Here is a 13,348-nt window from a genome sequence, read left to right as displayed (position 1 = left end):
AAGATCTATGATGGAAAAATGCCTTCTGAAACATCAAAGAATACTAACCTTATTAGACTCAACCATATAGCACAGATACTTGATGACTTCTGATGTACAAAAAAGGGACAATTTCAAAAGCTTTAACCTATTAATGAAATCTGACGTGAAACACAGGAATAAATAAACAGCTATTAAGAATCTGGAAATGTTAAAACACTCAAATCCATTCAACTAACCACAAATCCCTTTCTTAGTAATAAGAAAAAGATAAAGGTCCACTGAAATATTTAATATTTTTGAAGCATTTAACATTAATAAAACGATCAAAAAACAACAGGGCTCCTATTTCTCACCCCAGTTCAACTAACCCAGTTACAGGGTGGAGAAGAAAACTGTGGAGGGTTGAGTAGGTTGTTTCTTCCAGCAATCTTGGACAGGAAAGGATATTTAAGTTGAAATCTAAAAGATGAGAAGAAAAAAAGAGCCAAGGAAAGAATAACCTAAAAAGAAAGTTAAAAGATACTGAGAAAGTCTGAATGTTCTAAGAACAGAAAGCTCAAAAGACTGGAAGACAGTAAATGAACTAAGGATACAACAATAAAGACAGTCATATGCCAAGCTAGGAGTTTATGTTTTATCCCAAAAGCAATGGAAAATCAAGTAACTTATTTCCAGTAAGATTAGCCTAGTTGTTGCAAGAAAAATAAAGATGTACTGGGAGACAAAAGAGAGCCAGAGGTCAAATTAGGAGGCTACTGTAAGTTCAAACACGGTAATTAGTAGCCAGTGTTAGGAGACATTAGCAAGGATGGAGAGTGGTGAGAAGTTTCAAGGCATTCTCTGGAGGTCTTATATATAATATTCTTTCCCTTTCCACTCATCGCCTCACCATTCTGGCAACTCTGGAGTACTCTTTATTTGGAAAACCATTCCATAAGTTTCAGGTTCAAATGATCTCTCCTAATCAACTTTCCAGATGGGGTGTAAAGACATAACCAAGCCCTTAACAACGAATCTTTTCCAGTGATAATGGCTGGTTCAGAAATGCACTTGTGACCTACCAAACTAGGCTAGGAGTTATTTTAGTAAACAGGTGATTTTTATTTCTTGAGTTGTTAGTTATAAGAACAATGTAAACTTTCAACTGTTACCAGTGTAAGACATTAATTAGGCCTCAACATCAGCATTTCCTTTCGTTAGAAAAATAAATCTGCACAAGTTCTGTCTGATTATATGACTACAGCAAAAGTTAGGTGTTCAATATGGATATATAATGAATTTCTGGCCAACTGAAAATAAAAGGAAGTGACACCTGCAACTCCTGGGTCAATTTCTTAAAGGGAAGCTACATGTGCTCACATTTCTGTTTCTTATTTCTCATGGGTTATATAGAGCTGCCATATAAAACCCAACAGACGGGGGGGGGGGGGAGTCTTAAGCAACAATAACCATTTTTTTACAATTCTTGAGGCTGGCTAGTAATCCAGATCAAAGTGCCAAGGTGCCAGCTAGTTTGTTTTGTCCTAAAGCCATAGCTACCTTCTTGCTCTATTGCCTCACATGGCCTTTCCTTGGTGTGTCTACGTTCCTTTTGTCTCTTACTATGCCAAAATTCGTCAGATTGGTTTTGGACCTACTCATATGCTCTAATACGACCTTAATTATCTTTTTAAAAGCCCTACCTTTGCAAACAATAACATTCTGAGTTATTGGGGATTGGAGTTTCACCATGAATTTAAAGGGGACGGGGGAGAGGGGAGCACTACACAATTTAGCCATTAACAAGCTTGAACATAAATGTGATGCTCATTAAGTCTGATTAGGAGTTATATAAATTAAGTCAACACCTTAAGGCTGAGCTGTCCCACAAAACTTTCTGTAATGATACTCTCGTATGCTGGCCACTAGATAAAAGTGACTAGATAGGCCCTCCCTGGTGGCGCAGCGGGTTAAAGCACTGCACTGAGAAGCTAAAGCCACCTCCGCATGAGTTCGATTCCCGCCTGCCCCGGAGGCGACCACATGGTGTGGCAGACCTCTCCTGGCCCGCCCTCTGCTCCCCTCAGCAGTGTACTTCCTCGATCTGCCTGTTCTGCTCCCCACTCTGTCTCTGGTGAATCCTCTCACCCTCCGCATCTCTGGCCTGTACCCCAGTTCTGTACGAATAAATAAATCTTTAAAAAAAAAAAGTGACTAGATAAATTATAATAGTTAAAATGTAATAAGTGGCCATATTTTAAGTTCTCAGTAGCCATAGCAGCTAATGGCTATGTTGGGCATACAGGATGACGGATGGTGTAACATCACAACAAGAAAATCTTAGATGTACGCATGACTTAAAGGACTACCCTCAGAGTATCACATAATTTATCTTACTTGAACCACATGTATTTTGGAGTGTCTTGGTTCAAATCCATCATATACAAACAGTATATGATATATCACTAAAACAGAAGTATCAATAAAACAATTCCTAAAAGCTCTGACAAAGCTCAGAAGACACCAACGTGGAAGACACCTCTCAGATTGAAAAGCTAATTCCTTCTGTCATGAAGTAGCAAACCATCTGTTGAACCCCCTGGCCTGTAGTAAAGGTGAAAACACAGAATGTAGCTCCAAGAAAAGCAGCTACGAAAGCTCATATATTGGTGTGTATTGGCTGCTGAAAAATAAATTCAGCTAAGAATAAGTTTCCAAGCAGAGATAATCATGAAGACAAGGCCACCTGAGAGAAAAATCTCTCAGTGCAAACACTAAGAATCTAGTAATTTGGGGTCTCTTATGTTGGGAAGAGCAGTTGCTTCTGCACTCCAAATACAGAGGATAACTTTGTGACCCCACATGCTCTTTGGTAGATAGTAGTGAAGATCAGGTTAAGAGCTACTTTCCCACCTGTCATGCCTTTCTGTGTACCAATTTAATAAGACCAAGAAGAAGGGTGGTCAGCAGCCATTTGGGGAATACTTTCAGAAATCGAATTCAACACTAATCTAGGTGCTACTGGCAGTGGTGGGAGTTAGGGGGGTATACAGATATAATTAAAATGCCTAATCAACTTTAATTTTGGGTGATCAGGTAAACTCTTAAGAGAATAATTTCTTTCTGTAAAGTGAGACTCTTAACTAGCAAATGAGTCTATAATTGTCTTCCTTCAATGGATCTTACTTTTATGACTGCCTATGGAGAAATAGCTTCAACATATGTCAATGGCGTCCAGCGTGCCTACTTGAGATCTTCCCCACCTTAAAAAAATTTCAACTTGTTTAGCCAGATCTGTCAACAGTATAAGCCAATTCCTTATAATAAATAAATTAATGAACTAACATATAAATCTACTCATTCTGTTTTTCTGGTTTCATGTTCACTGATACAGCACCCAATCCTATTATTTCAGTTGCCTTTAAGGTAGCCAAGGGAAAAGTAGGCCTAATACAAAGACCTAGAAATTTCAAAAACTGACTTAAATGAGATCTTTCAATATAGTTAATGTCACATGGTTAAAGAAGACAGACTAGAAATCTATTAAGTTTCGCAGAATTTCACCATGAAACTACATTACTGGCTATAAAAACCTATGGCAGAACTCTTAATAACCCTGCAGCCCCTACATCTATATACCATCCTGTACTGAGCTGCATAAATTATACAATTCCCAGAGATGTCAAATTCTCAAATTCCTACAACCTCAGATGTGGTTAAGGAAGGTAACAAGGAAAAGTCACCAAGAACAAAATGAAGGACACACATATTAAAAGATGATTTCTCCCATGTAACAAAAGCATAGCTGACTGAAGTATGCTGCTAGGGCAGCATCTTCTCTTGTCTACCCGAAAATCCATTACTAATAGGGAACAATCACTATTACGTGTTTCCTGTTCTTTCCTTCTTTAAATATGTTTGCATTAGGATTACTTCTATTCACAACTGTACAAAAGAGAAATATGTTATCTTAAAATTTTGGGACTGAATTAAAAGGAATGATCATGGCCCTCTCTGGTGGCGCAGCGGGTTAAAGTACAACACTGAGAAGCTAAAGCCACTTCCACATGAGTTCGATTCCCACCTGCCCCGGAGGAGACCACATGGCCTGGCAGACCTCTCCTGACCCACCCGCCGCTCCCCTCAGCAGTGTACTTCATAGATCTGCCTGTTCTGCTCCCCACTCGGTCTCTGGTGAAGTCTCTCACCGCCCCTGCACCTCTGGCCTGTACCCCAGTCTGTATGTATAAATAAATAAATCTTAAAAAAAAAAAAAAAGGAATGATCATTATATAGGTATCCTTCACTTTAAGCAATATATAGTAACTGAACTGGATTATATGTTATCTTGGGAAAGGAAAAGAATTACAAATTAGAGGGAAGGTTTGTAGAAATATTGGGGCAGCCAGAAGGTTCAACCATGTACTGAAAAAGACTCAAATTAAACTTGAGAGTTTACACCTCTAAACTAGTATAAATAAGATGAAATCTTCTAAGAAGTAGGACTGAAAAATGAGATGTGAAATGTCTAAGTATATAAAGTGAGGGAGGTTCAAGAAAAAAAAAAAAAAGACCATGAAAATGCAGCTGGTAAATAGAAAAAGAGGATGGTATTAAATATGCAAAGAGGATAGCACTTTTAAGTGGTGAGGAATGGTCAATGGCTACTGATTGGTCAAATGTTACTGGAAAAGTAAAAATTGACACAATAAAATACAGTATCTAAAAAGATATCCGTATCGTTGGAAAATAAAATACAGAAATATCAGAAAAAATATTTTAAAATAATTTTTAAAACTGGGGTGAAGACCCCATGAGAATGGCACATCTTCAAACAACTAGCAACAACAAATGTTGGCAAGGATGTGGAGAACATTAAAAGATCAAATTATGAACATTCATAGTGTTATGGAACACTCATAATAAATGAGAAATCAGACATCCTAATTTGCTGTCTCAGAAACTCAGTCTCTCTCACACCAAGAAAGAAACTATAACACTGTATACACCAATCTGTAAGGAGCATTTATTATATAAGTGGGATGAAATACCTTATGTATTGTGACTTTTTTTCTTAGAAGAAAGAATGCACTCATTTTTATAGTTAAATATATAAATCAACATCCAAAAGTTCACCACTTCATTTAATATGTTACGAATGCACATCAATAAAACTTAGTAATTTCTAAGTAAAAGGTCTGTTCTGTATAATAATTTATTACCTATCAAGAAAGAATGAAGACAATTGCAAATAATAATGATTAAATCTGGAGAACTTAAGTATAGTGATTTTTATTCTTTAGGCCTATTTGCCTTCGTGAAATTATCTGAAAATATGTGTTCGTTAACATTTAATTACAGAAATATTAAAATACAATTCAAAAGACATTTAATATCACACCCTACACTTTCTATAATGCAATTTCTCATAGTTTAAGACATCTGTACCTGTAGCAACCGCAAGTAATACTAATATAGATACTTTTCTAACTACAAAATCTTGAGGGTAATATAAGAATGGATGATTCTTTGGTGTAATTTACTTGTCAAGAATAATCTAGAAAAATATCTTTAATAAAAAAAAAGGAATATTTCAAAAGATACATACGAAACATGTCTATTCTACTAGTATTCAAAAACAGAAACAAATGATACCTGCTGTAAGACCACTTCTAAAAGTAGTTATACTCAAAATTAATGGACTCCCAAAATAAAATAATTACATGATATTAGAATCATCTTCAGTTTTAAAATCATTAATTTTATCTCAACACAATTTAAATTTTATGAAGCTAGAAATGTTTCTATAAATTTTATCAACCCTGTTTCAAGTAGATATCAATAATGCTTAAGTAAATTTTGAAAAATATACATGTTGCTATTTATCTTTTAAAATATCATAAAAAGAATTCTAGGCCCTCCCTGGTGGCGCAGCGGGTTAAAGCACTGCACTGAGAATCTAAAGCCGCTTCCGCATGAGTTCGATTCCCGCCTGCCCCGGAGGTGACCACATGGTGTGGCAGACCTCTCCTGACCCGCCCGCTGCTCCCCTCAGCAGTGTACTTCGTCGATCTGCCTGTCCTGCTCCCCACTCTGTCTCTGGTGAGGCCTCTCGCCGCCCCTGAGCCTCTGGCCTGTACCCCAATTCTGTATGCACAAATAAATAAATCTTTAAAAAAAAAAATGTTATGTCTTTAAAAAAAAAAAAGAATTCTATCACTATCACTGTTTTCAGATATGTAAGCTTACTATCTACAACATGTACAAAAATCACTGAACTCAACAAATGTACTATGACTTAATACAACTAATCTTTTCATAATCACTGGCAAGGAAATGGTTGAGATTACTATGTACTGAAAACAGTCACATATAGGTGACTCAAAGATGCTATAGAGTAGAAAGGCATAAATCCTACACTGCCATCTTGAACTACTAAGAGCTACACCAAAGGTTTTTCAATAGGAATATTTTTGCTATTAATTTCATGTAAAAAATAAGAGAAACATGGCATAGGGAAGATCAAGAGACAATAATGGGGTCAAGGACTGAACTGGAAATAGAGCTGGTAAAGCACAAACAAGGCTTTCGCTTCCATTACAATTTCAGATTTAGGGTGATAAAAGAGAAAAGGAAAATAGTTATGTTTACTTCAAATCCAAATAGACTAATTTTTCTATATATCCACCTGAAATACTTTTCAATAAAGGGTTCTTTAGTTAAAACACAATCCATGAGTAAAAATCTAGGCCATTAATTTTAAGATAGGGTTTTATTTCTTCACTGTCCCTTTCTTTTAGGGGTGGGATGGGAGAATAAAGACATTTTAAATGAGACCCAAAAATAGTTTGGAAGAGTGATTAAGTTCTGACAGACTAAGTTCTGATCACTATAGATTAGTTCCATATAGTCTAGTCATGTCTAGTCTCTAATTTCATATACTCTCAGGAAATGAGAAATGAGTTTATTTTCAAAACTGAAATAACATTAATATACCTCACAAGTAATATACATTAAGTAAATTCTAAGATCATACATTCTACCTTCTCCTAGCCCTCTAACCATTTTTAAACTATCCTGCTCTAGAAGTTCCCTAGGTTTAATCATCATTTCATGCTGATGAACATGGCACTAACCAAAGATTGTGATTTTGGTTATCTCCAATAAATTTTTAATCTACTTCAATATTAAACTTTTACTGAAAACACATACTGTTTCAGAACATTCCCCAAAAAAGCACAATTTACCTCACAACTCGTAAGCATTCATTTAACATTTTCAATCTGCTTTCAATTATCTCATTGCCTAGTACCATCAACACTATTCATTCATATTTACCGATACATTGGGAGAGATTTCATCATACATGAAAACTGTTTATAATGTCACTAAATAATAATGGGTCTACAAGAAATTCTTAAAGTACTATGATCTTCACATTTCTTCTATACCTGACTCTCTTTTAAAAGTTGACCCTTTTGTAAAAGATCAGGTAATATTTAAGAATCCTTTTTGGAAGATGACAGGAAGATAACCTGAAGTTATACTTTCAGTAATTAAGCTATATTAATTATAAGTTCATGGCATTCTTGGGAGGAAAAAAAAAAAACTACTACGTCCCATTTCAATTATGAAGACCTCAAATTATAAATCACAACAAAATGCCAGCTATATGGCTTCACAATTCCATTTCTCTTCTGGAAATAAGTAATTTCTCAAGACCAAGAAAAAAAAGGTTAAGCATCATAAGTGTGGGATGGAAATCTGGGGTGGAAAGTGGACAGATGTAACAAGATAAGTAAAGCTCCAGGGACCAGAAGATTATTTATTATTTGCCCACCATCTACAATTCCCTAATAACTTATTTTTTTCTAGAGGCTAAAATGAAAGAAGTTCGGCAGATTTGACAGATTACCATGGATGCTGGCGCCCCCTACTGGCTCTAAGAAAAAACGTAAGGCCTTTCAGAAGGTACTAGACATAACCATTAAGATGTGAAAATTGTAACAATGGTGAAATTTGGAAAAATTATAAAGGAACTCTTTCTTTCACATTTCCTAACTATGTCATCTTTAGAAAAATGCAGAATAAACTATTGTCATAAATTCAAAGAGCCTCAAGGACCTAAAAATTGTTCTCCTAATGAACTGGATGGTATATAATTGGATATTCGCAAAGGCAGTCTAAATGAAGCCTCTAAACTTTCGGGAGTCAAAAATGTGCTTCTTTGATGATTATTCAACAACAAAAATATAATAATAACTCAGATAAGGCTGGTGAAGTTAATGATAAGCAGTCTAATAGAGCCCAATTAAAGCATCTTACTTTGGTCCACTTAAATAGATGCAACATTCTGTTAACTTAAGACTTGAAGTCCCAAATATTTCCACAATTAAGTCGTTTAAAAAAGAAATATTAATGAAATATGTATTACTCCAATGATCTGACCACATGAAAATCTAGCTGAGGTGAAAAAACAGAAGAGAATCTAGCAGAGACAAGATACTAAGATGATTAAGAAAAAAATTCTGGGCTTTTTGGAGTTTTTCTTTTTGCCTTTCTTACACATTTTTTAGTCTCCTATAGCCCATCCACAATTTCTGATTATTTTCTGTTATTACTCTAGAGGGGTGGTTATTTTGGGGAAAAGATTCTTTCCTTTGGTAGGAAAGTTTCTGACACATATCAACAGCAGACCACATGCAAACTGCTTCAATAACTAAAAAGCAGATATAAAGATTTAAGAAAATAGGCACAGTGCTAGTTTACAAGAGAGACTACCTACTTCACAAATAGGCCTCTCCATTCCGTTATTTTAGTTAGACACAGCTTCCCAATCTAAGCAATCTACATAAATGTTGGATTCCCCATTATCACTGCAGTAAAAATGTTTCAAAATAGTAAGGTAGGAGAAAGGATGTTGTCACTGACCTGTCTGAATAGTGAATGAAAGTTTTGCACACATATACTATCAACTTATGGAGGAAGAAAAAATAAATAAAAAGCACCTTCAACAAAATCTTGTGTTTGATTTCAGGGTATCCATAGCCTATCCAGATCCCAAGCTAGTATATCCCATTTAAAAGGTAAAACAGCTTTATAACAAAGGAAGATAACTGTGAAAAGTAAAACTTCTGAGAGGCAAAAAGAAGCATATTACTTTTTCTAGAAATGGTAGTTTTCATTGTAACGTTTTATTTTGCTAAGTACTATTAAGTTCTAGATGAGGGGATTATAGATACAGCTATGTTTTTTGTTGTTGTTGTTGTTGTTGTTTTTCAGTTGAGTTTTTCCGAACAAGTTTGGGGTAGCCAACTTATCTTCAGTGGTTGCCCTACTGGCAAAGAGTTATCTTCTATACCATCTGATTTTGTATCAACATTTTCTAAAATGCCAATATCACAGATATTATACTCAATATTACACTCTCCCCTATTATTTATAGAAGATCACCCTCATTAGAACAACTACCTAGGAAACTGAAAGATTTTTGAAATCCAAACTTCATTTATTTCAAAGGCCAGGACACAAGAATGAAGGGAAATCTCTTGATTTCCGTAGGTACTAGTTAGTCACTGTAAAAGTTTTTCATCAACTACTGTGTCAGAGAGAAGTGTAATTAAGACAGAATCAAGATTTCAACAATTTGAACATCTAGTTTACAAATATTCTATCAATGAAAAGATGAAACTGGAGAAAAAGTAAATGTCTCTGTGCTAATCTGAGATTTTATAACCACAACAAAGGAACTTGAAATAGCATTTTTTTTATTAAAAAAACAAAAAAGATTTGGAAGTGAAACTGAGGAAACATGATCTATTTGTGTAATAATTTTCCTTTACTCTCTCATTTTCAACTGTACCTGTTTTCATGTCTATAAACAGAAACTCCCTGGCCTCAGATCCTTTCAAAGTCAATGAATAAATCAGGACTAATTTATTCACTGGCTACCCTTGTCTAAAATCTCTTAACTAGGTTTGTCTTTTAAAGTTAGGTTACTTATAAAAATAGATGGTATTCAGATCAACTAACTCCTACTGTATTTGTTCTAAATAGTAGTACTTTAGCAAACAATGCCACTCAATTACATTTAAAAATGTAACTGAAAGTAATTCCCCAAATTAACTCTTTCAATTTCAAAGTTTTTTTCCGTGTGATATTCAGTAAGCAATTTAATTCAATCCCCTAATTTGAAAAGAAGTGTATCATGGCTTTTATGTTCAGAAATACACTTCAATTTTCAATATTGCTCAGTCATCCACTGAAAGCCAAGAAAATCAAGTAGTTTTTCAATTTTTGGTATACATTTTTAGGTCAAATGAGGGGAGGAAAGAGTAAAGTTCTTTTTTGTTTCAGGCATATCTGAAGCTACGCAAATTTAAACATGGTTATCCTAGTGTGAAACAGAAAGAGAAAAGCCAATTCTCAGTAACTATATCTAAGGTTTAAAAAAATTTTTTCCCTCCAATATTGAAATAAAGGTCTTTCTTAACACTGAATCTCCTTGCTTCCACTTCTCCTCTTTTAGTAGATAGAAATACCTAGTGAGCTTTTCTTTATAGCAAATGTGTATATTTTTGTAAATGTATCCTTTACATTTTCATCTTAGGTACCCCTACATAATCTTTCCTATTCCCTTTTTACCTTTTGGTGATCTTTATTGGAAAGATAATCATAAGACTCATATTAGCCAGAATAAAAAGGACTTACATACAATTTGAGTATTACAAGATGTTCTAACTCCAGAATGTTAAACTTTCATTGACATATCAACAAAAGGCTAATTAAAAGAAAAACTGCATAACTCACCTAGTTAGTGTACAGTGACTATGAGGCTTATTTACTTATTTTGGTCAGCAATAGAGGCAGGTGCAGAGATAAACTGTAGTTCTTTCTGTCTGTTCATCCCTCATCATTTATCTGTATAGATTTATTTTTAACTGCTGTACTTTCTTTACACTTATTTCTTCTGCCTTATCTTCACAACAAATGACAAACCTACTGTACACCACTGTGTAGAAGACAGAATACAGCATTTTAAAAACAAACACTCCCCTCATTTATCAAGGTGAATATATATCTTCCCAATTTCAAAGGTGAACAAATCTGACTCACATAGTTAACATACCTACTAACTTAAGGCTGTTTTACATGACTGAAGGACTAAGTTTTACTTATCAAACCAAATTCTAATGGACAAAATTACCTGAATATTTTTAAGTTTACAGCACAATGTTCTAGTAGGTACCCCACTCAACTATGATTATGTTCCAAACCAGTCCCTTTACTCTTAAGAATTAAAAAACTGAGTTTTGCCTGTAGCTGTATGCCTGTGTTACCCTGCGATTCACTGTCTATTTTTCAAAGAGATCAGGAAGAGTATACAAGGAAATAAATTATTATAAAACGTGTACAAGTCTGAACAATTTGAAAACTCTGCCACCTCTTTCCCCACCATGAGTTTATTCTAGATCTTGTTTTCCTTATTTTTTTAAATAAAAGGGTTAGGTTATGTCTAAAATATTTTTCATACATATCTCTGAAGTAATTTTCATACAATTATACAACTGGATGATTCTAAATTATCACTGTAGATTTTACTGGAAATAAGGATCCTGTCACATCCACTCTTCATTGTTTTGAATGTAATGAGCAACACTACCCTGAAACATCCAAAGTGGTCAACAGAAAATCTGTGATACAAACCTATCCTTAGGACTCAATAGACAAAATGGAATAGCAGGGAGTGTCCGTCTTTTTGGTAAACATACTTAAGCTACTACATTTCTACCTATATAATTTCATTTAGTCTGAGATAAGAGAATCTAGTCTTTACAAAAGACAAGTCTCAAACTCTTTAAAAGGTTTTTCTCTATTCAAACAGAATTCAAGATTCAATAATTCAAATTTTTTAAAACAAAGCCAAGATAAGCCCTGTTTATGGAAGAGAGTAAACAACAAAAGGTACTTCTGGGCAACTCAGTTGACTCTTATAACTAAACTTATAATCAGTCTTTAGAGCTGCCTTAAGTTACAACTTCTTTCTCCAGATCAAGGTTTTCTAGCTTCCATTTCAGGGAGTGGACAAGAGAGTTAACAAAAGAGTTGATAACTATTAGGACTAACTCTGTTGTAAGTATGGTATGTTTTATACTGAGTTTGGCTATATGGTCTTCTTTGAAGAATAAGGTCCTGCAACGCCGCCTGTCTGTGGACCCAGGAAAAAATTATAAAGTTATTATGAAACCAGATCACTAGGACAAACCAAGAGGCCTGCCTATTCCAACTCACAACTAAGCCTGGTTCCAAATCAGACCCTTGATCTGCCTCCTATTATCTGAAAAACAGCAGGGCCTAGTTTAATTGTTCCTCAATAAGGAGCATTTGAAAATGTCTGTGCATGTGCATGTAAGGATCAGATATATTTTCCACCCACCAAGTTATATATAAATGCATATGGTTATAAGATCAATTCATCTGAAATCTTTGAGCGATGGAGGAAGTGAAGGCTACTTCAGCTGCCACAATAATCGTAAAAAACAAACAAAAAATCCTGCAGCAGAACTGTATGGAAAAGTACAGCCTCTCACGTGTCTCTCACACACACAGATACTTAGCTCTGGGTACTTTACAATCTTACCTCCCCCCCCCTCCACACACAGTTCCTTTCCACCTCGCAATTGTGAGAAATTGACCAACCTCCTAACCATTCCCCGAGAGACTCTACCTAGCTATTTGACCCTTCCCTTTCTGGTTCTGCACCTTCCCCAGGAAACGGCCCTCCTGGCCCCAGGCAGATCCCGCCGGGTGTGCAAAGAGGGCATCCAACTAATTCCCTCCATCCTTTAACCATGTGAATCACACCAAGGTAACGTGTGTTCACCAACTCTGTGGACTCGGTCGGTAGTCCTCCCACCCCCACGTGTCAGCTACCCTCCCCCACATATCTACACCTCACGATTTAGGCCAGGGAAAGAAAGAGGGCAGTGGAAGGCCTGGCCCCCAGGGTAGATAAGCCCACCCGAGTCAGTCCCACCGCTCGGGTCCCCTCCCACCACGGCCCCTACCCTCACAGTCCCTTCCTCCCTCCTTCCTCCGAAACCAGGCCCTTGCCTCAGAAACCTCCTCTTCCTCGTCGTCGTCGTCCTCTTCTTCCTCGCTGTTGTTGCTGCTGGTGCCGCCGCCGCCACCTCCGCCGCCGCCGCCACCTCCACCACCGCCACTGTTGTCGCTGTCGCTGCTGCTTTCGCTGCTGCTGGGGGGTCGACAAGTCCGGTTACGCTTGGCCTTGTGGTGCTGCTGCTGCGGCGGCTTCTTCTTCAGGAGCAGGTCGCAGACTCGCACCATTCCACGAGGAGAGGAGGCCGAGCGAGCCCCGCTGCCGCCG

The 13,348-nt window shown here is 36.3% G+C and overlaps 1 protein-coding gene across 2 annotated transcripts in view; it reads right to left on the bottom strand.

Annotated features, from left to right (window-relative positions):
• The window catches only part of ANKRD17 (ankyrin repeat domain 17), a 136,359-nt gene extending 123,018 nt beyond the window's left edge, over positions 1-13,341 (bottom strand). The window contains exon 1 of one of the 2 annotated variants that reach the window (XM_004681223.1): positions 13,075-13,341. In XM_004681223.1, coding sequence (XP_004681280.1) covers positions 13,075-13,308 — 234 coding nt within the window. In that variant the 5' untranslated portion in view covers positions 13,309-13,341. The remainder of the gene's footprint in view (positions 1-13,074) is intronic. The other variant, XM_004681222.2, reaches the window with a different exon arrangement.
• Between the last annotated feature and the right edge of the window lie 7 nt (positions 13,342-13,348).

The sequence above is a fragment of the Condylura cristata genome, unplaced genomic scaffold, assembly GCF_000260355.1.
Source record: "Condylura cristata isolate star-nosed mole 26May11 unplaced genomic scaffold, ConCri1.0 scaffold00012, whole genome shotgun sequence".
NCBI lineage: Eukaryota > Metazoa > Chordata > Mammalia > Eulipotyphla > Talpidae > Condylura > Condylura cristata.
The sequence above is the reverse complement of the archived record's forward strand: the minus strand, read 5'-3'. Positions and strand labels throughout refer to the sequence as shown.